At 55.4% G+C, this 21693-nt stretch overlaps 11 protein-coding genes across 11 annotated transcripts; 4 read left to right on the top strand and 7 right to left on the bottom strand.

Annotated features, from left to right (window-relative positions):
* Positions 1 to 48: 48 nt before the first annotated feature.
* On the bottom strand, positions 49 to 837 carry PFLUO_LOCUS7760 (uncharacterized protein; the record flags this gene model as incomplete). Its single annotated transcript, XM_073785428.1, has 1 exon — positions 49 to 837. The coding sequence occupies one exon, from the start codon at positions 835 to 837 to the stop codon at positions 49 to 51; it is 789 nt and encodes a 262-aa protein (XP_073641785.1).
* A 516-nt stretch (positions 838 to 1353) lies between these two features.
* On the top strand, positions 1354 to 1883 carry PFLUO_LOCUS7759 (ribosomal protein S23; the record flags this gene model as incomplete). The annotated part of the gene is made up of 2 exons (XM_073785427.1): positions 1354 to 1612; positions 1705 to 1883. 2 exons carry the CDS (start codon positions 1354 to 1356, stop codon positions 1881 to 1883), a joined length of 438 nt encoding a protein of 145 aa, XP_073641784.1.
* A 465-nt stretch (positions 1884 to 2348) lies between these two features.
* Positions 2349 to 3832, bottom strand: PFLUO_LOCUS7758 (GCD complex subunit gcd7; the record flags this gene model as incomplete). Its single annotated transcript, XM_073785426.1, has 4 exons — positions 2349 to 2421; positions 2481 to 3321; positions 3378 to 3673; positions 3735 to 3832. 4 exons carry the CDS (start codon positions 3830 to 3832, stop codon positions 2349 to 2351), a joined length of 1308 nt encoding a protein of 435 aa, XP_073641783.1.
* Positions 3833 to 4336: 504 nt separating this feature from the next.
* Positions 4337 to 5921, top strand: PFLUO_LOCUS7757 (Nuclear envelope morphology protein 1; the record flags this gene model as incomplete). Its single annotated transcript, XM_073785425.1, has 2 exons — positions 4337 to 5714; positions 5779 to 5921. 2 exons carry the CDS (start codon positions 4337 to 4339, stop codon positions 5919 to 5921), a joined length of 1521 nt encoding a protein of 506 aa, XP_073641782.1.
* A 1204-nt stretch (positions 5922 to 7125) lies between these two features.
* On the bottom strand, positions 7126 to 10098 carry PFLUO_LOCUS7756 (uncharacterized protein; the record flags this gene model as incomplete). Its single annotated transcript, XM_073785424.1, has 9 exons — positions 7126 to 7225; positions 7283 to 7678; positions 7729 to 8160; positions 8219 to 9434; positions 9515 to 9648; positions 9707 to 9812; positions 9870 to 9908; positions 9990 to 10012; positions 10079 to 10098. The coding sequence occupies 9 exons, from the start codon at positions 10096 to 10098 to the stop codon at positions 7126 to 7128; spliced, it is 2466 nt and encodes an 821-aa protein (XP_073641781.1).
* Positions 10099 to 10889: 791 nt separating this feature from the next.
* Positions 10890 to 11701, bottom strand: PFLUO_LOCUS7755 (uncharacterized protein; the record flags this gene model as incomplete). Its single annotated transcript, XM_073785423.1, has 4 exons — positions 10890 to 11036; positions 11098 to 11185; positions 11255 to 11511; positions 11633 to 11701. The coding sequence occupies 4 exons, from the start codon at positions 11699 to 11701 to the stop codon at positions 10890 to 10892; spliced, it is 561 nt and encodes a 186-aa protein (XP_073641780.1).
* A 556-nt stretch (positions 11702 to 12257) lies between these two features.
* Positions 12258 to 13040, bottom strand: PFLUO_LOCUS7754 (Vacuolar protein sorting-associated protein 29; the record flags this gene model as incomplete). Its single annotated transcript, XM_073785422.1, has 4 exons — positions 12258 to 12374; positions 12442 to 12855; positions 12914 to 12928; positions 12984 to 13040. 4 exons carry the CDS (start codon positions 13038 to 13040, stop codon positions 12258 to 12260), a joined length of 603 nt encoding a protein of 200 aa, XP_073641779.1.
* A 1062-nt stretch (positions 13041 to 14102) lies between these two features.
* PFLUO_LOCUS7753 (putative secondary metabolism biosynthetic enzyme) lies at positions 14103 to 15328 on the top strand (the record flags this gene model as incomplete). Its single annotated transcript, XM_073785420.1, has 2 exons — positions 14103 to 14191; positions 14257 to 15328. 2 exons carry the CDS (start codon positions 14103 to 14105, stop codon positions 15326 to 15328), a joined length of 1161 nt encoding a protein of 386 aa, XP_073641778.1.
* Positions 15329 to 16325: 997 nt separating this feature from the next.
* On the top strand, positions 16326 to 17038 carry PFLUO_LOCUS7752 (uncharacterized protein; the record flags this gene model as incomplete). The annotated part of the gene is made up of 3 exons (XM_073785419.1): positions 16326 to 16414; positions 16483 to 16581; positions 16651 to 17038. The coding sequence occupies 3 exons, from the start codon at positions 16326 to 16328 to the stop codon at positions 17036 to 17038; spliced, it is 576 nt and encodes a 191-aa protein (XP_073641777.1).
* Positions 17039 to 17233: 195 nt separating this feature from the next.
* On the bottom strand, positions 17234 to 18561 carry PFLUO_LOCUS7751 (uncharacterized protein; the record flags this gene model as incomplete). Its single annotated transcript, XM_073785418.1, has 2 exons — positions 17234 to 18008; positions 18059 to 18561. 2 exons carry the CDS (start codon positions 18559 to 18561, stop codon positions 17234 to 17236), a joined length of 1278 nt encoding a protein of 425 aa, XP_073641776.1.
* A 643-nt stretch (positions 18562 to 19204) lies between these two features.
* Positions 19205 to 21226, bottom strand: PFLUO_LOCUS7750 (uncharacterized protein; the record flags this gene model as incomplete). Its single annotated transcript, XM_073785417.1, has 1 exon — positions 19205 to 21226. The coding sequence occupies one exon, from the start codon at positions 21224 to 21226 to the stop codon at positions 19205 to 19207; it is 2022 nt and encodes a 673-aa protein (XP_073641775.1).
* Positions 21227 to 21693: the final 467 nt, after the last annotated feature.

Here is a 21693-nt window from a genome sequence, read left to right as displayed (position 1 = left end):
ATGCCCATGGCAGGCAAGAAAATTTGGCATATAGTTGGGGTGGAATGTTCACTCCGCGTCGGACGCCGCCGACGATGCCGCCGTAGCAACACTCTCAGAGTCACTCCAGATATCTTTGCTCTCGCGCTCCACGGTGCGCATGGCCTGAGCCACCTCCTCCAGTTTGGCCACCACATCCAAGACGCCCTGATTGACGCGATCAAAGTAACGATCATTAGCTTCTCGCCGTCGACGCGCCAGCAGAATATCTTTCTCCGTCTCTTCATCCAACGTATGATGCGACACACCATCAAAAGGAGCCCTGCTCTCCGTGGCATCACGGCTTTGTCCTCTCACAGACGCCCGACTGCGCGACGTACTCCTCCCGGGAGCACTCCCCTCCTCTTTCGCACTGTGACTAGGGCCGGCGACCTCATCGTCCGCCTCACTGCGGGCCCACGCCTGGGCGAGTTTGAGCTGCTTCATTCGCAGGTCTTCCAGCGCTTGTGCGTGCTTCTCGCCGTAGACGTTCTCGGTCGTCACGGCGCTGAGGTCCACCTCCGACAGCGCGGTCTGCATCTCCTGCCACACGGTGTCGGAGCCATCGACGTCAATTTTGGAGGGCCTCCGCCTAGCAAATGGTGACAGCAAGCCGCGATTATCTAGTATCTCTGCTTCGCCTGGTGTGCGTTTGCGCTGCCGGGGTGGTGGTTGGCTGCCGGCGGGAGTGCCTCGCGAGGATGCCGCTGGCGGCACGGGGAGAGAAATATTAGATGCATTGCGGGAGGGCGGGCCCTGGAATAGAGCTGGAGGAGGCTGTCGCTGAGAGTCACGTGGTTTTCGCGACTGATCATTCATCATCAAAAGGGATAGATGCTCACCACTTCGATCAGGTCGCCCGCTGTCGACGGCGTTGATGCGAGTACACATCACGTGTACTATCGTTATCGGTTATCGTGCTCTGAGCTCATCCGCAATGCGCTGACATAACCAGAGTCCCGTGACTCGCTTAGGGCACACAACACGGGAGCCGCCGCCTCAGACGGAACCAAGGCAAATCCAGGACTGCCTCCCCTTCGACTTTTCGACTCTCCACGACAACACCAGCCTTCGGCGACAGCAACCCTCTTCCCAGGTACGTTTCCATTCGCTCGAGATCTTCTACACGACCATTCGAATACACAGAAGAACTGGTCATCCCATCTCCATCTGCACGCACACACAAAAAAACCCAGATCCCTCAAACCCGACCTTCCATCCATCGACAACCCATCTCGACTTGACCACCATCACCACCTCCACACACAATCCAATATTCCAAGACTAACACGTTTCCTGTCTCCCAGTTGACCGTCGATCACATCATCCTCCAACATGGGTAAAGGCAAGCCCCGTGGTTTGAACGCTGCGCGCAAGCTCCAGGCCAACCGCAAGGAGCAGCGCTGGGCCGATCTGCACTTCAAGAAGCGCCTCCTCGGTACCGCCTTCAAGTCATCTCCCTTCGGTGGTGCCTCGCACGCCAAGGGCATCGTCCTCGAGAAGGTCGGTGTTGAGGCCAAGCAGCCCAACTCCGCCATTCGGAAGTGTGTCAAGGTCCAGCTGATCAAGAACGGCAAGAAGGTCGCTGCTTTCGGTGCGTTTACTGTTCCTTTTTTCCCCCACTCGGTGTTGTCTTGATACTGGGTCGAAAGAGAGAGAAAAAAATGCTAACAACTCCCGCCACAGTCCCCAATGACGGTTGCCTGAACTTCATCGACGAGAACGACGAGGTCCTCCTGGCCGGTTTCGGTCGTAAGGGTAAGGCCAAGGGCGATATTCCCGGTGTCCGTTTCAAGGTCGTCAAGGTCTCCGGTGTCAGTCTGCTCGCCCTGTGGAAGGAGAAGAAGGAGAAGCCCCGCTCTTAAACGAAATGCCGCGGACGGGAAAGGAAGAAAAAGGTGCCGGACAGAAAGCCCGCCTCATCAGCGCCTTGATTTCATGAGAACTCTTTATTTTTGGAAATATGACACACCGGCGGGCTTTATTTGTCTGGAAAACGTGATGGGGATGCGACTGTGCGAACTACCACGATTTTTTTGATACTCCAGAAAAGAAATAAGAGATGGCGCTATGATGTTCATTTATTCCCTGGGCTCTATTCAAGCCCCGAAGTATGCGTAGATACGGCTGAAAAGGCACACACGAACTTTGGTAGTTGGTCATATTGCATCTATATCTATCCCACCCCAAGTCGTCCTTATAGGAAATGTCCCCCTTCCTAGAGTAAAGACGCCCGCATGTCGATCGTCGCGCATCATCATTTCTCGGGTATCGTTGCTGCACTTTTTGGTCTCAGGCTGCCCTTCGGACAGCCACCGGCACTACTTCGCTCAAAAGCTGATATCCTCCATGCGGTAATGGTCCGAGACAATCCGGTAGAGATACGACGGCGCATGACCACCTCTGTAGAAAGATATTGGTTAGCTACTGCATCCACACAGATATTCAAAAGCAACACGTACAGGTTCGTAATGTAGAGATCGACCAGCTCGGCAGGGACATAGTCATATAACGGATTCTGGACTTCAATTTTGTCGACCAAGTCACCGTCTTCGTATGAGAGGACCTTGCTTGCGTCGCCGTACTCGATGAGCGAGTCGAAATCGAATGGATAAACAGGGCTGAGCTTGTAGACACCGCTCACGACCACAACGGGGGTCTGGTGCACCTTGGCGGCGCGAGCAATGACGCGGGTGCCGGCTGCGGCTATGAGACCGCCGTTGGCGAGTACAGAGTGAGTGCCGAGGATGACCTTGTTCACTCGGGACATGAGAGCAAAGACGGCAGAGTCTGGGATGAGAATGACGGTGATGCCGAGGGCGATCAGCGGCTTCTGGAAGGACTCCACGCTCATCAGCTCGTCTTCGCTGCTAGCGGTGCCACTGACAGTAGCATGGGTGGCCTCATGGTTGTTGGGGAAAGATTCCGCGTGGATAACGGTGAACTTGCGCTTGGCGGCGGCCTTGAGGAGAAATTTTTGCACCGTAGTGGACGATGTATGTGTGAGGATAATCTCGTTGGAGTGGATGTGATCCAAAGCATAAGCAGCGATCTGGTCGTCGACTTGGCCCAATTCGTCAATGATCTCATTGATGCCCTCCAGCACCTCTGCCCGCACATCTTTGCTGCCTTGGCCTGGTCCCCGACCACCAGGTGATGCAGAGCCTGGCGTGCTTGGAAGCGATGCCTCTGGCTCTGGGTGGGAGAGCAGACTGAACATCGAAGTCAGAGGGGGCCGGGATGAAGACCGGTCGCCGTCTGGCCGCATCGAAGGCGAGTCTCTGTCCAGAGGGAATGATGTGTCTGTGCTACATTAGTCCCTGTTTGTGTGAAACAATGACATCAAAGGATTGGCTCACCATCCAGTGCGCGTGGTGTCTGAGGCTGGCTCTCCGATCCGGCCTCGCTGAGGGCGAATTCAGCATCCCGATCATCCTCCGCCTCGTCACGAATCAATCCCAGAACTCGGCGCACGATATTTCCCACCACCATCTCGCGGGCCTGCGCTGCCACTAGGCGTCTTCCCACGCTCTGCACTCGCTCGATGAGCTTGACTGGGTCTGAAGTCCGACATGCTGAGATCACCCGCAAGAGCAGGTAGGCGGTTGCTGTAGCGCATGACCGGGAATGACGGATCTGTCGTCGCTTGAGCAGCCTAAGTAGAATGTTAGCGGACTTGTTTCGCTGGTGCCAATTGGCAGCCGCGGGGAGCGCACGAAATGAGGTTCTCGATCGATGTGTCAATCGGGTTGGTCTTGAGCGACTTGAGGAACGAGGCCAGGCCCGGCGTCAGGGCCAGCGACGTTGAGGGCATCTGGAAGAGAGTCGCCGTCTGCTGAGACTGGGAATTGGAGGAGCAGGAGGGAGTTATGAGAAGTGAAGGAAGCCAAAAGGGAAGGGAACAATGCGAGTCATTATTTTCTGCCGCTTGACCTGCTTCCGCTTCCCCACGCGTGTGCATCCTTTGGCTCCTTTTCGTCTCCTCTAGTCTCTCTCCCTCCCCCTCTCGCTCTCTCTTTGCGCTACCCTTTCACTCCAGGTCTCGGATCCCTGCTGTTCCGTCTGCCTCCCCCCATCGCCATACCCCGCGGCAGACCCCCTCCGGCCTGTTCGCGCTCTCCGTTGTTCCGAGGCTCGGAGAGACCCCAACCTCATCCTCCTCGTCTTACTTGGACGCCTTGCGACTCGATTTGTACCCCCTCTTCCCCCTCACGCAGACTTGACCCTCGATGGACTGTCTCAGGGGCTTTTGATGATTCGTTGCCCTCGCTCGTTCCACCTTTAGACCTCAGCGCCCTCTGATAGGCCCTGTTGGAAGATGAACTCGCTGAACATCCTGTCCTCGCGAGTCATCGGCCAGTCCTCCAGTGCCACGCGGCCACGATCACAGTCCCAGGGCGAGATCTGGCGTCCGGATAACTTGGCGAAACACCGGTCGTATAGCGAGAATAACTTCCGGTCCCTCACCCCCGAACAGGGTTACGATGGCGCCGAATCGCCCGCGGAGGAAGAAGATCAGGAGAAGGAGACAACACATACATTAGACGAGAAAACACCATTATTGCACAGCAACCAGGATGCCGCTACACTTGCGGTCAGAAGCCCTTGGCGGCTGATCACCAAGCGCATCGTTGATGCGATTACCGAGACGATCCGGTTCATTCTGTCTACTCTCGCTGCCCCTGGCGTATATGTCGCTCAATTCTTCCGCGACGATGAAGGGCGTTACTCGCTACTTGCCCCAATTAGGAAAGTACGGAGATCCCGTACCGGCCCAGCGAACCTGTCAGAAAAGGGGATAGAAGGTCGGCATCGCAGTGGCTCAACCCGCAAGCTGAAGCCCCAAACATCCCGCGACTCTATTGCATCAAGCACATCTGAGTCCGAAACAGACCGACAGAGTCTGAAACCTTTGACCAGCAGCAAAAATGGGTCTCCCAAGTCGAATGCTCAGGACCCAGATCAACCTTCAGAAGAGGGTACACCGCGCCGGTCCATACGAATCAAGCTCCATAACGAAGAATCTCTCAAACGGCAGAGACAACGGCGGAACCATAGCGCTGATATGGGCCCGCCCATGCCCGAGGGTGTCACACGAATCCAGGGAGCCGTCAACCTGGACAGCTTGAAATCCCCCACTTCTCCCTCTGTCCATCGCATCACTAAATACCCCCACTCCCCAACACCGCCACGGCCACTCCTCCCGCCACGACTCCCTTCATATACTCCTGCCCCGCGCAATGCCAAGATCCCGCAGAAGACCTTGGTGCTGGACCTCGACGAGACGCTCATCCACTCCCTCGCCAAGGGCGGCCGCATGTCCAGCGGCCATATGGTCGAGGTCAAGCTGTCGATGCCCATGACCACGGCGCTGTCTCCCGGCGGGCCACAGACCACGCTGGGACCGCAGCATCCGATTCTGTACTATGTGCACAAGCGGCCCCACTGCGATGACTTCCTGCGCAAGATCTGCAAGTGGTACAAGCTCGTGGTCTTCACGGCCAGTGTCCAGGAATACGCCGACCCGGTGATCGACTGGCTCGAGCAGGAGCGCAAGTACTTCCAGGCCCGCTACTACCGGCAGCATTGTACATTCCGCAACGGCGCGTACATCAAGGACCTGAGCTCTGTCGAGCCGGATCTGAGCAAGGTGATGATCTTGGACAACAGCCCGATGAGCTACATCTTCCACGAGGGTATGCTATCTTTTCTTTCTATAATCTTGCTTTCGTTTTCTGACTTCTTGGTTACTACCCCCAGACAACGCCATCCCCATCGAAGGCTGGATCAACGACCCAACCGACAACGGTCTGCTCCATCTGATTCCCATGCTGGAGTCCCTGCAGTACGTCACGGATGTCCGCGCACTGCTAGCACTGCGCCGAGGCGAGGCCGAGACATAAGTCGATATTGCATGTGACAGTAGCGTTCAACCAAGTGGAGAGTGTCCTTTTGTTCGTGTAGAAACGCGTGCAGCCCTCCTCGCTATGTGCATGTCCTCGAGTCTTGATGGAAAGAGGACCTGGATAACAATGGCCGGAGCAATTCGTCGTATATCCATAATGACACCCGGAGTTTTGTTAGTTTTTTTTTAACCTCTTTTGCTTCTTTCTTGCGCTAGTACTCTGTTGGTAGGATGGGATGGGGGGGGCTGTTCGTACATAGCCATAGTCATTGCATTCTGGCTTTTATATTATCTTTTCTTGAAACTTTATAGTGTAATGTGTCTGTGCTCAATACTTTGCTTTTGTGGTGGTGGTGTTGTTATATATTTCTGCGTAGAGATATACTTGAGCCACCATCAGATGAAAACGCCATTTGTCCCCTTGGCAATCCAGATATAGGAAAACAACTAGCAACCAAGAATGAATGTTTAGACGGGAGGATATCTAGATGCCACATGCCACGCACTACACGGTATCATACACTGCAAGTACGACTGGTTGATTCAATGGCCCCAAAGCCCACTCAACCTCTTAACATCGATCAACACGGCACAAAACACTACCAATCGAGGGGGGAAAAAAAGCGAAACCGAAGAATATCGATTTCGCTGACGAGTTGCATTTGACTCAACCAAAAAGGTACAGGTACTCAGCCCCCACGGATGATACAGAGACAATCATAGCCTATATACACAATCGAACGCCGGGACAGGGAGAGACGAGGAAAGCAGGCAGGGTGAAAAAAAGCGAACAACAGGGAGAAAAACATAAAGCCCAAAAAACAAAACGATAGGCGTGCCTTGCTTCTCTTTGTTTCGATCACGCCCAGGAAGACGAGATGGTCAGATCGTGTGGTTGCAACGGAACGGCCGAAAAAGGAAAGAGTGGATGGCTGGGGAATGGGAGATGCCGCTACATGGTGCGGTGGGGTTTGAACGAGAGAAAAAGGCGTGGTGAGAAGAGTGCGTTGGGGAAGATGGATAGGAGAGCGGGGATCGAGGCGCAGAACGAGATGGCCTGGTTGGTCTTGTGACCTCTAGGCAAAAGGAAATTTTCCCAGAATGCTGTTTACAGGAGAATGAGAAAAGCCAGAATGCGAAGTGGCGAGGGAATGAAAATCTGCATTGCATTGCACAAGGGTGAGGCTGCGGGTTGTTGCTCTCTATTCCTGTCCAAAACCAAGCGTCTCTTCCACTGCGATAGTCAATTTGTGCTCCAGGGTATCATGCGTCTTGTACGGAGGAAGATCAAGACGGTTGAAGCTGATAGCCAAGTGTTAGCTGGATGTGTTTTCAAGACCTGGGTAATAAGAAACGTACCATGTGTGCGACTTAGGCAACGCAGCAGGGTCGCCAGACTTCTCAACCGTGAATCGTCGAGGTCCGTCAGAGCCCTGGAGATCCTTGAATCCGTTGACGGGGATACGCGACGTTCCGGTGGTGAACTGGAGAAGACGCGACTTCTGCTCGGCGTCCCAGGTGCGGACGATCTTCCAGAAATTCTGAATCACCTCGTCCTGCTCCTGGTAGCCACGGTAGTCGGTGTGCTTCTTCCAGTCGTCCACGTCGATATCGGCAATACCGCCGATGAGCAGCTCCAGCTCGCGCTCGTCGAAGACGTTGACCAGATCCGCGGGGATCAGCTCGTTGAAACCAGACATGAACGCGTTGAACTGCTCCTCGACCCGCTTCATAATCTTCCACTCCGTAACCAACCTAGACCTGGGTCAGTGGACAGTCAAGGCAGATATGCTAGACAAACTTACTCAATGTACTGCGCCTTGTTCTCGTTACTGACGGGGATGTCCCGGCCATTGGGTATCAAATCAATAGTGCGACGCTCGCCAAACTTCTCATCATCCACCGAAAAGGTGAGTTCCACAATCCCTTCGATGTCATTATCCAGAGTCCAGGCCAAATTCCGGTGCAGATCCTCATCCACGCCTTCCATGTCCTGGAGAGTGACCTTCTTCCGCAGCATCATCTTGTAGAAGGCTCCGATGAAGAATGAGTCCAGGAAGCGGCGATGGAAGATGGCCAGACCAACCACTCGGCCAATGAACTTGAAGTAGTTGAGATGCTCCGGGTTGACGCCGGAGTGAGGATTAATCTGCAGGGTATAATTATCGTGGGCGGAGTATTCGAAGAGACAGTAGAAGGGATTGAACATTTCGTGGGAAAGGAGGAAGAAGAATTCACTGTTCACCTCGTTAGTACACCCTCCCTCGTACCGTTATTCTGTTGGCAATGACATACCGAGAAAGACCACCGTAATCCAGACCGTCTTCCCCGTCGAATTTGATCATCAGCCGCTTCTTGAGATCCGAAGCGCTCTGCCGCATGATTTCGGCATAAGAGTCCTCGAAGATGTTGTTGCGGCGGACCTTGACGTGGCACTGCCCAGTCAAGATGCGGAGCGCAGGCTGGGATCGGAAGTAGATCAGCTTGCGTCGGAAGTCACGCTTGTACTGCGGAACACCCTGGTCGAGTGACGAGGGCAGTCGGGGATCGTCCCACGTGGTCGTCTTCGTATTGTGATCCACGAAATACACCCGAGCGGTGTTGGTCAGACGCATCTCCCACCCACTGGGCAACGGACCCAGTTGCGACACAGGCTGTTGCTGAATCGTGGTATTGTTCCCACCAGTGGCTTGACCCTGCGCAAACATACGGATGTATTGCTGCCGGCGCGGATCAACCCAGGTCGTGGTCCGGGTATTGTGGTCGACAAAGTAAGGGCGGCCTTCTGGTGTGTTCCGCTGTTCCCATCCTGGAGGAAGCTCTCCAGTGCCAGCAGTGGTAGCACCCGTCGCCATCATTGAAACCGCGTTAGCGGCTGACGACCCTGCCGGTGGAGGTGGAGTTTGCGTCGCATCTGGTGGATTCGGAGAATTCGAGCCAGTCCGATCCTCAGGAAGCATTCGGCTCTCATGGGCCCGACGTTCGCGCTGCATGGTGGCCTCATTCTGCGAGCGTTGAGCCTGCGCATTATAGTTGGCCGACGGCCGCTGCCAGGTCGTGGTCCTTGTGTTATGGTCCACATAGTACGTCCGTCCCAGGTTATCCTCCCGGCGCTCCCACCCAGCGGGCAGCCGACCTTGACTATCTTCAAAGGAGCTGGCATTCGTGCGAGCGGCGGCGGCACCGGTTACAGCAGCAGCGGCACCAGTCGCTCCGGCACTAATGGCACTAATGGGGGGTGGGGCGGTTGTAGGCGTCCGTTGGTTCAGCGACGAGCTCGACGCAGCGGCAGTCGACATGTCGACTTGACTGATGCCTGGCGGTGCCTGGGAGGCCGGGGCGGCAATTTGCGGGACGAGGCCACTGGAAGTTGACGATTGAGCTTGCTGACGGTGGAGGCCATTCGGCTGACTGGGATGCGGGGTACTGAGGTTTGTCGACAGATTGATGATTAGTTTGCCGTGCACGACGAGGTTATCGCTCGACTTTTTCAGGTCCCGAGTGAGCATCTCTGCAAGTGGGCGGGCGGGCACAAGAGCCCTCGAGGTCAGCCTGGGCTAGTCATGACGGATTTTGGATCCCGGTACATACCATCACCACCCATTTGAAGATCGATCACATCTCCGATGCGCACGTTGATGACACCAAGGAAGCCTTGATCCTTCTTCTTGAACTTTTTCTGGTCGAAAATCTGGATCGCGAGGATGCTATCTTCGTTGACCTTCCTGTGACATCGTTGGTGGTTAACGCGCGTCCCCCCCTGGATAAAACGGCAACACATACAGATCAAAGGGTTCATTCCAGTATGGATTGAGCGTCTTCTTGATCACCGATGTCGTGTGTGTTTGCTCTCCAGCGATGGTGGCCACGGCGAACGGATCAGGGAATCCTAAATTGGCGGTTAGGCGGGTGTGTGCAACAGCAACAACGGAAGGAAAGAACATACGGAAGACATCACGCTTGTAGAGACCGTCTGCCGCGATAACTGTCGAGAATACGTTAGTTGCCGGCCTTAAAAGCACCCCGCAGCCTCCCGCTGCCCTGCAGACTCAAAGGGCGATCTTACTCGTGACCCGGAGATTCGGCTGGCTGCAATTCAAAGAAAAGGGATTAGCACAGGGGTCAAGATGTTGAAAAGGGAGAAGGAGAGCGTACGCTGGCAAGTTGGACGCCATTATGCCCTGCGGTGATTCACAGCCGGTGCGAAAGGCTGATCAATCAAGCCTAAGCAGAACAGCGCGGCGCGCACATCCGCTGACGGGGATGATGGAAAATACCAAAGGGGAGGTCGCCAGTCCAGCAGAGAGTCCCGATAGAAAAAGAATGGAATCGGGGGAGGTGTGTGTGGGTGTAGAGGAGGGGGGGGGGGGGGAAGAGTGATGATGAGTCGAGATAGGATGAAGAGGAGGCGAGGAGGGAGGAGGAGTGGAAAGGCTCAGGTAATGCTGTAAGGCTAGGTGGGTACTGCCCACGTACCCGTTGTATGTGTTCACTATGGGCGAGGTACTTTGACTTTACTTCAAACTACGGAGGGGGCTGAGCAGGCCATGCCTGGCCCAGCGGCCCAAAAGGCCCTGAACGATCTTACTGCGCCCTGTTTCTAGTTGCTTGTTTCGTGAGGCTTTTCCACAGGCGTACGTAATCCGTAAGATCGAGCGGGCGGGTTGGCCGGTGGAAGTGGCGAGAGCGATAAGAATAAACCTAGTCAAGTTGTTGCTCGAACTAAGTGAACTAGTCACTAGGACTTGCTGACGCTTTGACTAGTCATACTGGTTTTTACATCGTGCTTTTTTCTTGCTTTGGCCCGAGATACAACCTTCTTTTGAGGTTTTTTGGCTTCCTTTTTGCTCGTTCTCGTGCTCGTTCTCGTATTATACACAAAAGTCCATACCGCAACTCCAAAGCCACATCCGGAGGAAATGAGACGGGATAGATCCATCTGGAAACAAGCATCCAGCAAACGTTTTTAGTACGGGGCGTAGCCGCGGCCGCGGCCCCGGTAGCCACCACGATAGCCGCCGCGAGGGAACGAGCCACGACCCCGGCCGCCGCGGAAGCCACCCCGGCCCCGGCCACGGTTCATGCCGGGCAGATTCGTGCGCTTGGGGACGACCTGTAAAATAAATGAGATGTGAGCGCCGGCAAAGACCACTATGAAGATGCGGGAAACGGACCTTCAGATTGCGACCGCGGAAGACGCTCTCGTTGAGAACCAGCGCCTGGGCCACTAGACTCGGCTCTGCGAATTCCACGTAGGCATAGCTGTGACGCCACATAGTTAACACATCAAGTTCCTTGCAGGCGGGACTCGGAGCAGAGCATTGGACATACCCCTTGGGCTGGCCGCTGAACTTGTCCAGCAGAATCGTCACGCGGTTGATCGAGCCACAGCTCTGAAAGTGCGCCTGGATCTCCTCGGGCGAGGCGGCGTAGTCCACATTGCCGACAAATACACTCCGGGCATCGATCTCTTCTTTATTTTCTGCCAGATTCTCCGACTGCTGGTCGAGCGTTTGCTGCATCTCGCGCAATTTGGCAGCCTCAGATTCCATCTCGGCCACCCGTCTCTTCATCGCGGCAATGTCCTCCTGGACGGAACGAGAGCATGTTAGCAGAGGCGCGCGCAACTTTTTTTGGTCCAGAGAGTGGGAGGAGGGAGGGGCATCGCAGCGGATGATTCTGCTTCGGCGCATCGCTGGCCACACGCACCTCGTCATCTCCACCGGCTTCCTGCGGGGGAAGCTGCTCGTCCTTCATCTCCGTCTGTTCGGAAGCCATGGTGACAGCGTGATAAATTAAATCGATTGAGAGGTTGGGTATCACGTCGTCGCAATTGGGTGGATGGGTGAGGGGGAGCAATCAGAGCTCTCGTTCCGTTCCGCGCAGAGATTAGATTGGCGGGCAGAGACACGAGAAATACACCGCTAGCAAAGATGACAAAAATTCGAATGTAGATGGTCGGTCGTCTGCAACGGGCAGCAGGGAATGAGAGTTGGAGACGGACGAGTGATTGGAGGTGCAGGAAATGGGAGGCTTGCTCTTTCGGGACTAGTGCGATCACCTGGGCGAGGGAGGAATGAACATGGAGTATACCACCACGACGGGCAAGAGTGAGTATCGCAGAATTGATCGGGCTGTAACTAGTTCATTTGCTTTCCATTCTGGCCTTTGTTCATCTATGTAAGGAGGCAGCAGCAGCCGACCAGGACTTCAAGGTATCATCATGACGGGAGTTGGATTGAGAGAAAAACCAGCAGAACACGGAATTCAAGGAGACTATATACAGGTCGGAAAGAAGGAGAGGATTGGGACAGGGTGGTTGTCTATCTATCAATCACGACGCCGGGGCGGGATTCTTGCGGAAGGAGACCTTCTCCACGGATACGTTCTCGACTCCATTGGCGTCGGTCTTGAGCTGATAGACGTACAGAACGAGGACATCGCCTTGAATCTATTGCAGTTTGACAGGGTTAGCACTTGCGAGAAAACAATGCCTCAACAACCAAAGGCCAACTCACATCCATCAGGCAGAAACTCGGAGTGGGCTCCTCGCCCTCGGGCCAGAACCCGGAGCTCATGGCCCCCGTTGCACTGCCAGGATTGATGAAGAACCGGCCTTCCATTTCAAACGCCTCGAACCGGTGCGTGCCACCCCAGAGCAGGATATCCACGTCCATCTGGCGCGCGGCGATCAGGAGCGCATCCGCGTCCCCGGGCGGGATGATGGTGTGACCATGGGTGAAGCCGATACGCAGACTGCCGTGTGTGACGATCTTGGAGAGAGGGAGGTTGGGGGAGTCGACATCGTAGTCGCCCTTGACCATCTGCAGGTCTGGGGCGACCTGGCGGAGGAACTCATAGGTCTCGCGGTCGGTCAGGTTGCCCAGACAGAGGATCTGGCCGATCTTGCCGGGGGTTAAGAGTTTTTGGAACTGTAATCAACGGGGTTAATGGGAGTCAGTGGTGGAAGACGCCCACGACAACACGCACCTTTGCTGGTAGGTCCTACGGGCGGAGGAGAGTTAGCGGCTGGAGTGCTGAGAGGGACGATAGGACTCACAGGAGCCCGGTCGGGGATGAACAGGTCACCGATGACCAGGACCAGACGGGCGGTCATAATGAAAGGTGGAGACGATGGTGCTCATTCCAGGTGATCGATGGTGATGCTGCTTCACTGGCACTCGCGGGGAAGCACGAAGGCCATTACGTCAGCAGCCCTAACAGACCATCCGAATGTAGTAAGTTCAAGGCACGCTTCGTTGCATTGGCTCGTCAGGCCGAAGGATATTAATTTGGGCGAGAACTTCGGTCTGGAGATCCCAGTCCAGGGCATGATGCATCCGATCCATGCGTTTCCTATCTATGCGGAGGTCGCCGTCGGTGGGAGGAGAATCAGCGGTAGGATGGTGCATACAGCGCAATCCCCAGACTGCCTGGGGGTTCAATGGGTGAGATCGGAGGTGATCGAGAGTCATTCTTTGTCTAGGAGCACCGGGGGAGTAAATTGAGCTTGTTGGGAGTAGGGGTTGGTGGATATAGAGATGCCCATGTCTAGACGTTGGGGCCAGAGCCTCGAATAGTAATGAATGGAGGCCATATCCACGAAGCAAAAAGAAAGGGATAGCAGACTGAAAATGGGAATATCCCAGCTCCATCATATCAGAATCACAGCTACCGCGTAGAGACATGTCCTGGCAGTTGTATACCCTCGCCCGCAGCCGGGCGGAACCTCCCGATGACCAGAGCACAATTGTTGGGGATGGAGACAGCTCGCTTCAAAAGGAACACCATCCCCAGTTCGTTTCTTCTTCACAATCCCTCCATTATTCCATTGACCACCCTACTCCGGCCACTATACGATAGTATAGTACTGCACTAGTCCCCTACCCCCGGTCACGTACTTCGGCGGCGATCCCCGAACCCTGCTCTCTCCTTTCCCGAGGGAATCCGCGATCACCACTCAGCTGCCCCGCGGTCGGAGCGCCGCGAATCGGAAAAGCTGGCTCCTCCCAGAACGACGCAACGCCTGAGCCTGATCTCCAGACACCTGGACCAGCGCCTGCCGTTGCCTGAGCTTAACACTCCTTTCTCGACCGAGAGAGATTCCCTGCCTTCCGACGACCTCGATTATAAACCCATCGACCTCTCCAACTTTCCTCCCACTCCCACATTCCCCAACATGTCTGCCCAAGCCCCTCATAACACCCTGCTCATCCCGGGCCCCATCGAGTTCGACGATGCCGTGCTGCAGTCTATGGCCCACTATGCGTGAGTCGACCCTGACTGCCTTCCCCCCATGGCATGCCCTTGCTAACCACCGTTCTTCTTCCTAGCGAGAGCCATGTCGCTCCCGGCTTCGTCAAGGTCTTCGGTGAGGCCATCACCCTCGTGCGCAAGCTGTTCCAGTCGACCGACCCCGCCGCACAGCCGTTCGTCATCGCCGGCAGCGGCACCCTGGGCTGGGATCTGGTGTCCGCCAACCTGATCGAGAGAGGCGATAACGCATTGGTGCTCAACTCCGGCTACTTCGGCGATTCGTTCAGTAACTGCCTGGAAACATACGGTGCGCAAGTGACGCAGCTCAAGTCGGTGATTGGCGAGCGACACTCCCTCGAACAGGTCGAGCAGGCCCTGAAGGCGAAGCCGTACAAGGTCATCACCATCACCCACGTCGACACCTCGACCGGCGTGCTGAGCGACGTCAAGGGCGTGGCGCAGCTCGTCCGCCGGGTCAGCCCCGAGACTCTGGTGGTGGTTGACGGCGTGTGCAGCGTGGGCTCGGAGGAGATCGCTTTCGACGAGTGGGATCTGGACGCTGTGGTCACGGCCAGCCAGAAGGCCATCGGCTGCCCGCCCGGTCTGAGCATCGTGATGTGCTCCGGCCGCGCGATCCAGCGTGCCCAGTCGCGCAAGACCCCATCGGGCTCGTACTACGCCTCGATTGCCAACTGGCTGCCCATCATGAAGAATTACGAGGCCTTCAAGCCCTCCTACTTCGCCACCCCGCCCACCCAGCTCGTCCACGCCCTGCACACCACTCTCAGCCAGATCACTGCCCGCCCCATGTCCGAGCGCTTCGCTGTGCACGCCCGCGAGTCGGACCGCGTCAAGGCCGCCATCGCCGAGTTGGGTCTCAAGCAGCTGGCGCCCAACCCGGACGCCCAGGCCCACGGCATGACTGCCATGTACCTGCCCGAGGGTCTCACCCCGCCGGATGTGCTGCCTGGTCTGCTGAAGCGCGGGGTGATCTTCGCAGCCGGCCTGCACAAGGAGATTGCCACCAAGTACATCCGCTTCGGCCACATGGGTGTCAGTGTGACTGACCCCAACCGCAAGGATGTTGACAACGCGCTGGCGGCGCTGAAGGAGGCTCTCGCCGAGGCTAAGCAGGCGAAGGGCTTGTAAGGAGTGTACATTGTGGACTGATGTGGCCCCGCACCCGAAATGTATTCTAGATGTGATCCTGATAGAAGGACGTCTACGGAATGAATCATTGACTATAGACTATAGCTCGTAAAGTCTTCATGTGTATACCACACCTTCCCTCTTAACGTAGCTTTAACCCAACCCTCGCAGCGCAGGATGAGCGAACCGATGCCAAGCACACAGCTTCGCCGGGAAATACCCAAGGAAGGCAGGACGTTCTTGCCGGAAGAAACTTCCCCATAGTCCTCCACCCAGAAGACAGAGAAAGATTGAAAAATCCCATAGAGGGCCCGAGGATGCCAAGCCGATGCTGGAATATCTCCCATTGGCCAATCGAGGGACCTACAAAGGGGATATGGCAACGAGGAATGCTCCCCCAGACTTCAGCGGGAATGCAGGAACCCGAACCCCTTTGCGCCCCGACACACCCAAAAATGCAGCCAATGTTTGTTTCATCGCAAGAGAATTGCCCTCCATTCCGGTTTCCCCAGCAGTAGTGCAGATCAGATCTCCCCGCCACATTGAGCCATTATGCTTATCTCAAGTGGGCGTCTGTTTGCAACTAACCACTCCTGGTTCATTAAGGGGGTGCAGGCGAGCCATTTCCGATTCCGGTGAATTAGCAGGGGGTTCAAGAACCATTGGAACAAAGTCTATTATGCATGGCTTTCTCTCAGCTGATAGCACACAGTGCCCCGCCACTTTTATACTTCTGGTTGCGGCAATCCGGGGCGGCACCCACTCTCAAATAGGAAATTTGTATACTCCGCTCTCTTCTGACTATGGAATGGAATGTCTTGGTCGAGACGTAAGAAGCATATATTTGAACTGTTTGTATCCATTGACTCTGGTTTTTTTTCATCTTCTCTAATCATCTTCCATACCGTCACATTTCACCTTATCTCATCTCATCCTCCTCACATTCTATTCTCTAATCGATTGATACCCACTCCTGCCCGAAACTAAAACCCTCACAATGCGCTACGCAACCGCTATCTCTGTCCTCATCGCCGCCTCGGCCAGTCTGGCCTTGGCTGATGATAGCTCGAAGTGCGCTGCGCAGAAGTAGGTCTAGCCTAACACACCGGTTTTACCTAGCTCTTGTCTAACCAGAAAACACTTCCAACCTACAGGGTCGTCGACCAATGCGTGACGGACATGAAATTCCAGCTCGAGAACTGCGACACCGGGGACTGGGACTGCTCGTGCCAACACAGCACGGATGTCGTGGAGTGAGTGCTTCTCCACCTCATATACAGACGCAACCCCGAGAGAAACCACACTAATACCACCAAACAAAGCTGCTACAACAACTGCCCCGAAGACTCGGCGCGTCTAGGCGCGCAACAGATCCGTCAACAGAACTGCGCCAACGCGCGGGCCTACGCGCCCAAGACGACCGACACCGGCAGCAGCATGGGTGCATCGTCAACGGCGATGGAGAGCATGAGCGGCATGGCCAGCTCGAGCGCCGCACGCTCCACCTCCACGGGACAGGTCAACAGCTCTGACGAGTCGACCGCTAATACCGAGCAGACTGATTCGTCGTCAGATGAGAAGCCGTCGAAGAGCCTGACTGGGCTGTCTGCTAGTTCTAGTTCGTCGCAGGGTGCGGCGGTCTCCAACCGTGTGGCGGAGACGGGGATGTGGCTTGCTTTCCTGGGGATGGGACTTGGTGTTGCCCTGTAGGGGGACTTGAAGGGTCTTTGGTTGGTGTTGGTGTTGTTTTTGCATAATGCCCTGTCCTTTTAATGTATACAGGATAGTCTAATTTGTCATTGTTCGCTGCAGTGGAAAGGATATGTTAATATGATATGGATATGATTGCTCAGATTATCTTCAATGAGTAAATGTATATCATCCCCAAGTCAGACAGACCGCGCCTCAATTCTGCTTGCTGCTCTTGCTAATGCGAGACCCCTTATCCTTCGACCTATCATCCTTCTCATCTTTATCCTGATGCTTCCGCTTCTTGTTTATCGGCGTATCATCCGGGAGAGACTGATTTGCCTTCTCAACCTTCGCACGTGCCTTTAGAAAGGGTTCTGGATCTTGGTTCTGGTAAAAGCCCGAGAAGGCGACGTTGCGCAGCACAAATGCGACTTTCTCGATATCATTGTGAGAAACCTTTTTCTCGCTTTCACCATCTCCTTTTTGGTCGGAGGTATCCATGCTGCGGTTCAATCTCGCGTGAAGTTCCCACGAGGCGTTCCACAGCTGTCGATATTCGCTCACGTTGTATTTGACGTTCAGATCTCCGCTCGGCCGTTCGTACCTTGATAGCTTTTTCTTTGGTTTTATTTCCGGGCTTGCACCGCCGCTGTTGATCAGAGGTTGGGGGTTTCGCGCATCCTCAGGTTCAGGGAAATCTTTTAGGCATAGCCAGAGATACACGTCGTCGCTGTAGAATGGTACTTGGTGCGAGACATCGCCTGCAGCCGTGCAGATGGACAGGATCAACGATGCCGTGGCAGGGCCAACGCCACGCAGTGGCTTAGTGAGTGCGTCCAAACTAGGTCGTGGGAATGCCTCATCTGGGTAGAGCGTGGGGTCTGCAGTAGGGAGCGCAGAAAGTGCTGTGGCAGTGGATTCCCGCACGAGGTTGGCCGGGTTGGCTTTGAGGTATCCCATGAGAGCGGGACGGAACACGCCGTGTTTCCTGGTGAATGGTTAGCTAATTGACTAAATAATCAAGAGATGTCAACATACATCTTCCACTCCATAATAGAGAACAAGTCGTCTTTACTCAAATACCCATTCTTCTCGTTCCCATCATCACCCCTCTTCCTCTCCGCGACCTTCTTGGGAAGCCCCTCGTACCGCAACTGGTCCAATTCCAGATATTTGTCCGTCTCGGTCTGGATGGACCGCTGCTCAGAGGCATTCAAATCCGCTTTCTGAATTAGAGCTGCACCCGTGGCGGTGGCAGACGCAGAACCTGCACGCTTCTTCAACTTGGCCGACGATCCTTTTGCCGGCTTGGGCTGCAGCTTGACCATCATCTTGCGCCGATATACCTGCTCCGCAGTGGTGGCATAGCAGGCGAGCAAGCGGCGGAAGGTGGGAAGAGTGATCCGGTCAGGGTGGAAGGTTTTGTCGTAGGATGGGTCTTCATCTTCATCCTCGTCTCCGCCGAGGGGGATGGAGTCGTCTACTTGCTTCTCTGATTCTAGCTTAGGGGCATCGGCTACCACATCTGTGTCGACAGCCATTTTGAGGTTGGCAACAGCTGAGCTTTGGTTGACATGGACCTTGTCGCGAGAATCGCGATGAAATGCGATCAGACCCCAGAGATGATACGCGCTGTCTTTTATTTTTTGACGGCGAAAGATAAGTGAGTAGAACGACGAGGGTAGTTCTTCCGACACAGCCGTATCAGAGGTTGAACAATGGCTCGGAGCGAAGTGGTGGAGCAATTGGAAGTGGTCGAAGCAAGAGAGGAAGCTCAAATTCCATTGTTGTCGCTGATGAGCCGTGTAATATTACCGGGGATAATTAGGAAGAATACGTAAATTATACATCCTCTGGCTGCTCTCTTTCCTTCTCTACAATACACACTCTACTCGCACTTCAGACATACACGCTTCAGGTCCATGGAATAACCATGGAAAGGCTTCATTAAACAACTACCAGGTACAGGCACATCATCAAAAGAATCAGAGTCATCATCCATCATCGTCAGCCATCATCAAGATGACACGATCCAGACCGAAACATAAAAGCAGACCGTCCGTTTTCTCGCCAATAAAAAATAAGAAAACAGAAGCCACACACGGAATGAGGCACAAGAATGAGAAGAGAAGAGAGTCTTGGAGCAAAACAAGAAGTGAAGTTTTTTGGAGATGGGAGTTGGAATTACCGGCCAGATGGGGCAGGTTTGTGGCCGCGCTTGGATTTGGGGTTCTCGTCGGAATGGACGAAGCTGACGTGCTTGTCTTCCTTGTCGGAGTCATCAAATGCAGGCATCATTGACGAAATGTTCTTCTTGGATCTGCTTCGCTTCAAGGGTTTGGACAATTTTGGCGGCGCAGACGGAGCAGGACTCGCCAGTGATGGACCGGGCTTGGCTTCGGTGGTCGCGGTGGACGGAGTGGCCGTGCGCTCATCGCCCTCCACCTCGATGTGACCGATATCTTGGTCGTTGTCGCCTGCCTCGGAGGAGCTGGGCCCATCGGAGTCCGAGGCTGCTCCAAAATCATCCTCGTCATCACTCACCAAGCTCGGAGCTTGATTTGACTCTAAAGTGTTTGGACTGAGGTTTGCCGGGTGGCCTATATGATCTGCTTCTCGAGGCTGAATCATTTGAGGGGTGTCTGATAAGATCTCTGAGAGGTATGAAGCCTGCTGGTGATGTGACAGCCGAGACGGTGTTGATTCTTCCAAGGATTGCGCGTCGTGAGGATTTCGGTTGAGTCCCTTGTGACCTTCCGAGCGCTCCGATGCGGCTTGCGCAGTGGGCATGCGCATTGGCTGTCGACCAGCGCTTGCTCCGAGTTGAGATGTCTCCAAACCGGAGTCAGATGGTCGCCCAGAATCGTCCGTATCCATATCATCCTCGCTGTCGGAAACACCACCGAGGTAAACAGGTGTCTTGGCATCTGCCACCAGTTGATCCATATCCACACCGACACCGCGGTCCCGCATCAAGGCTGACAAGTGAGGAGTCGCGGGAGAGGCGAGAAATGAAGGGTTGACAGAAATCTTAGTGGGTTCGGTTTGTCGGCGCTGCTCGCGAACCGACGGTCTTGTCGCGGGTGGCGTTGCAACAGCGGCGGCTGCGTTCACGTCAGACAGTCGCTGAGGAGTGACTGCGTCCTTGGCGGGAGTGGCGAGGGAAGTCGAAGGCGAAGGCAGGGGAGTAGATCGAATCAGCGGATGGACATATCCTGGAGCCACCGGAGCGCTAATGGATTCACTTCGGCCGCCGATGACGGTACCAGCCTCATCCACCTCGACCGGTTCACCCGAGGCCATCGCGGCGGCGTCATGACTGGCAAAGTTGCGGTTGTGTGCGATACGACAGTGGTTGATGAATCCTTGCGTGCTGGAGAAGTTGTCCCGTCGACAATCCAAACAGATTAACTTGACGAGCACACCGTCCGATTTGCGCCGGATCAGCATTGGACCCGCCTTCTCCTTGATCAGTGGGTAGCCACTGGGCAGTGATTGCAGCTTTGTACCAGTTGAACCCCGTTGGGGACGGGTCTTGCTCGCCAGCGAGCCCATGTCCACCGGGTTGCCGCGCGTTGACCGACCCTCGACCAGCGGAAAGCCGTTGCCAGCGACCGAGGAGAGTCCCGGGTCGGCCTCGCCTCCATCGAAGCGAGGGTCAGGCAGCAACCAGCGCGCATAGTGGCGCGAATATGGTCCCTCGGTGACCCCCCATGGCGCTGGGGATATCGGCGCTGATCCTTTTCCAGGCACCAACACCGATGCACCCACGCCAGAGCTGACAGTCGACGACATGCCAGTGGCACGCGACCCGGGGTAGGGGATCTCAGAGCAGCGTCGCAGTTGTTCCAGTGCGACCTGACACTTGGCGATCTCCTGGTCGATGAGGCGCAGTTCGTTGTGCTTCAGCAGCACCTCCAAGCTCAGCTGGGCCGTGATGGTATCGCGCAGCTGGTTCACATCTGGGGGCCCCGTGGCGGCGACCTGCGCCGGCGGATGCGCCGATGCGACCGGTGTGGATGGAGCAACGGGCGCCGATGCGAGCGGTTTCGAGACGACGGGCTGCGACACCGGCGCTGGAGGGAGATTGTTGGCGACCGGTGGTTGTGTGCGTGGTCTGGTCGGGGCGGGCGCGTCGCTGGCCGCGTCAGAGTCGGATCGCTTGCGCTTCAGCCGGGGTAGCGACAGGCCGTTGACCCCAGGCATGGAGCAGTTGGAGGAGGGTGTGGCGAGCATCGTGACCTCTTCCGCCATCACCTTGTTCCCTCCTATTGCAGAGGACCAGGGAAGCAAACGAAACATGCCATGCGAGAGTGCGCCGGAGCCGGGCGGGAACGGCAGTGGTGGAGAACGAGCGATCGGAGGGAAGTTAAAGGGGCGCTGCGAAGAATTCCATGCGCTCAAAGGAAGGATAAGAAGAGTATTACGTGGTAATAATGGGTGGGAGGGAATGGACGTGGAACTGGCTGGACCGTCCGACCGTGAGAAAAAAAGTGGAGTGGTTGGGGAGTTGGGTGTGTGAGGTAGATGGGAGTAGGGAGCGACCGGAAAGGGAAGAACCAGCTGGAAGGGAGTTGTTATGATTACAGGATAAAGGGAGACAGAGTGGCGAGGCTATTAGTAAGGGGGGTCTGGGGAGGAGCCAGGGATGAATAATCAAAAATAGGGGAAGG

This window comes from Penicillium psychrofluorescens, assembly GCF_964197705.1.
Source record: "Penicillium psychrofluorescens genome assembly, chromosome: 5".
Lineage (NCBI taxonomy): Eukaryota > Fungi > Ascomycota > Eurotiomycetes > Eurotiales > Aspergillaceae > Penicillium > Penicillium psychrofluorescens.
The sequence above is the reverse complement of the archived record's forward strand: the minus strand, read 5'-3'. Positions and strand labels throughout refer to the sequence as shown.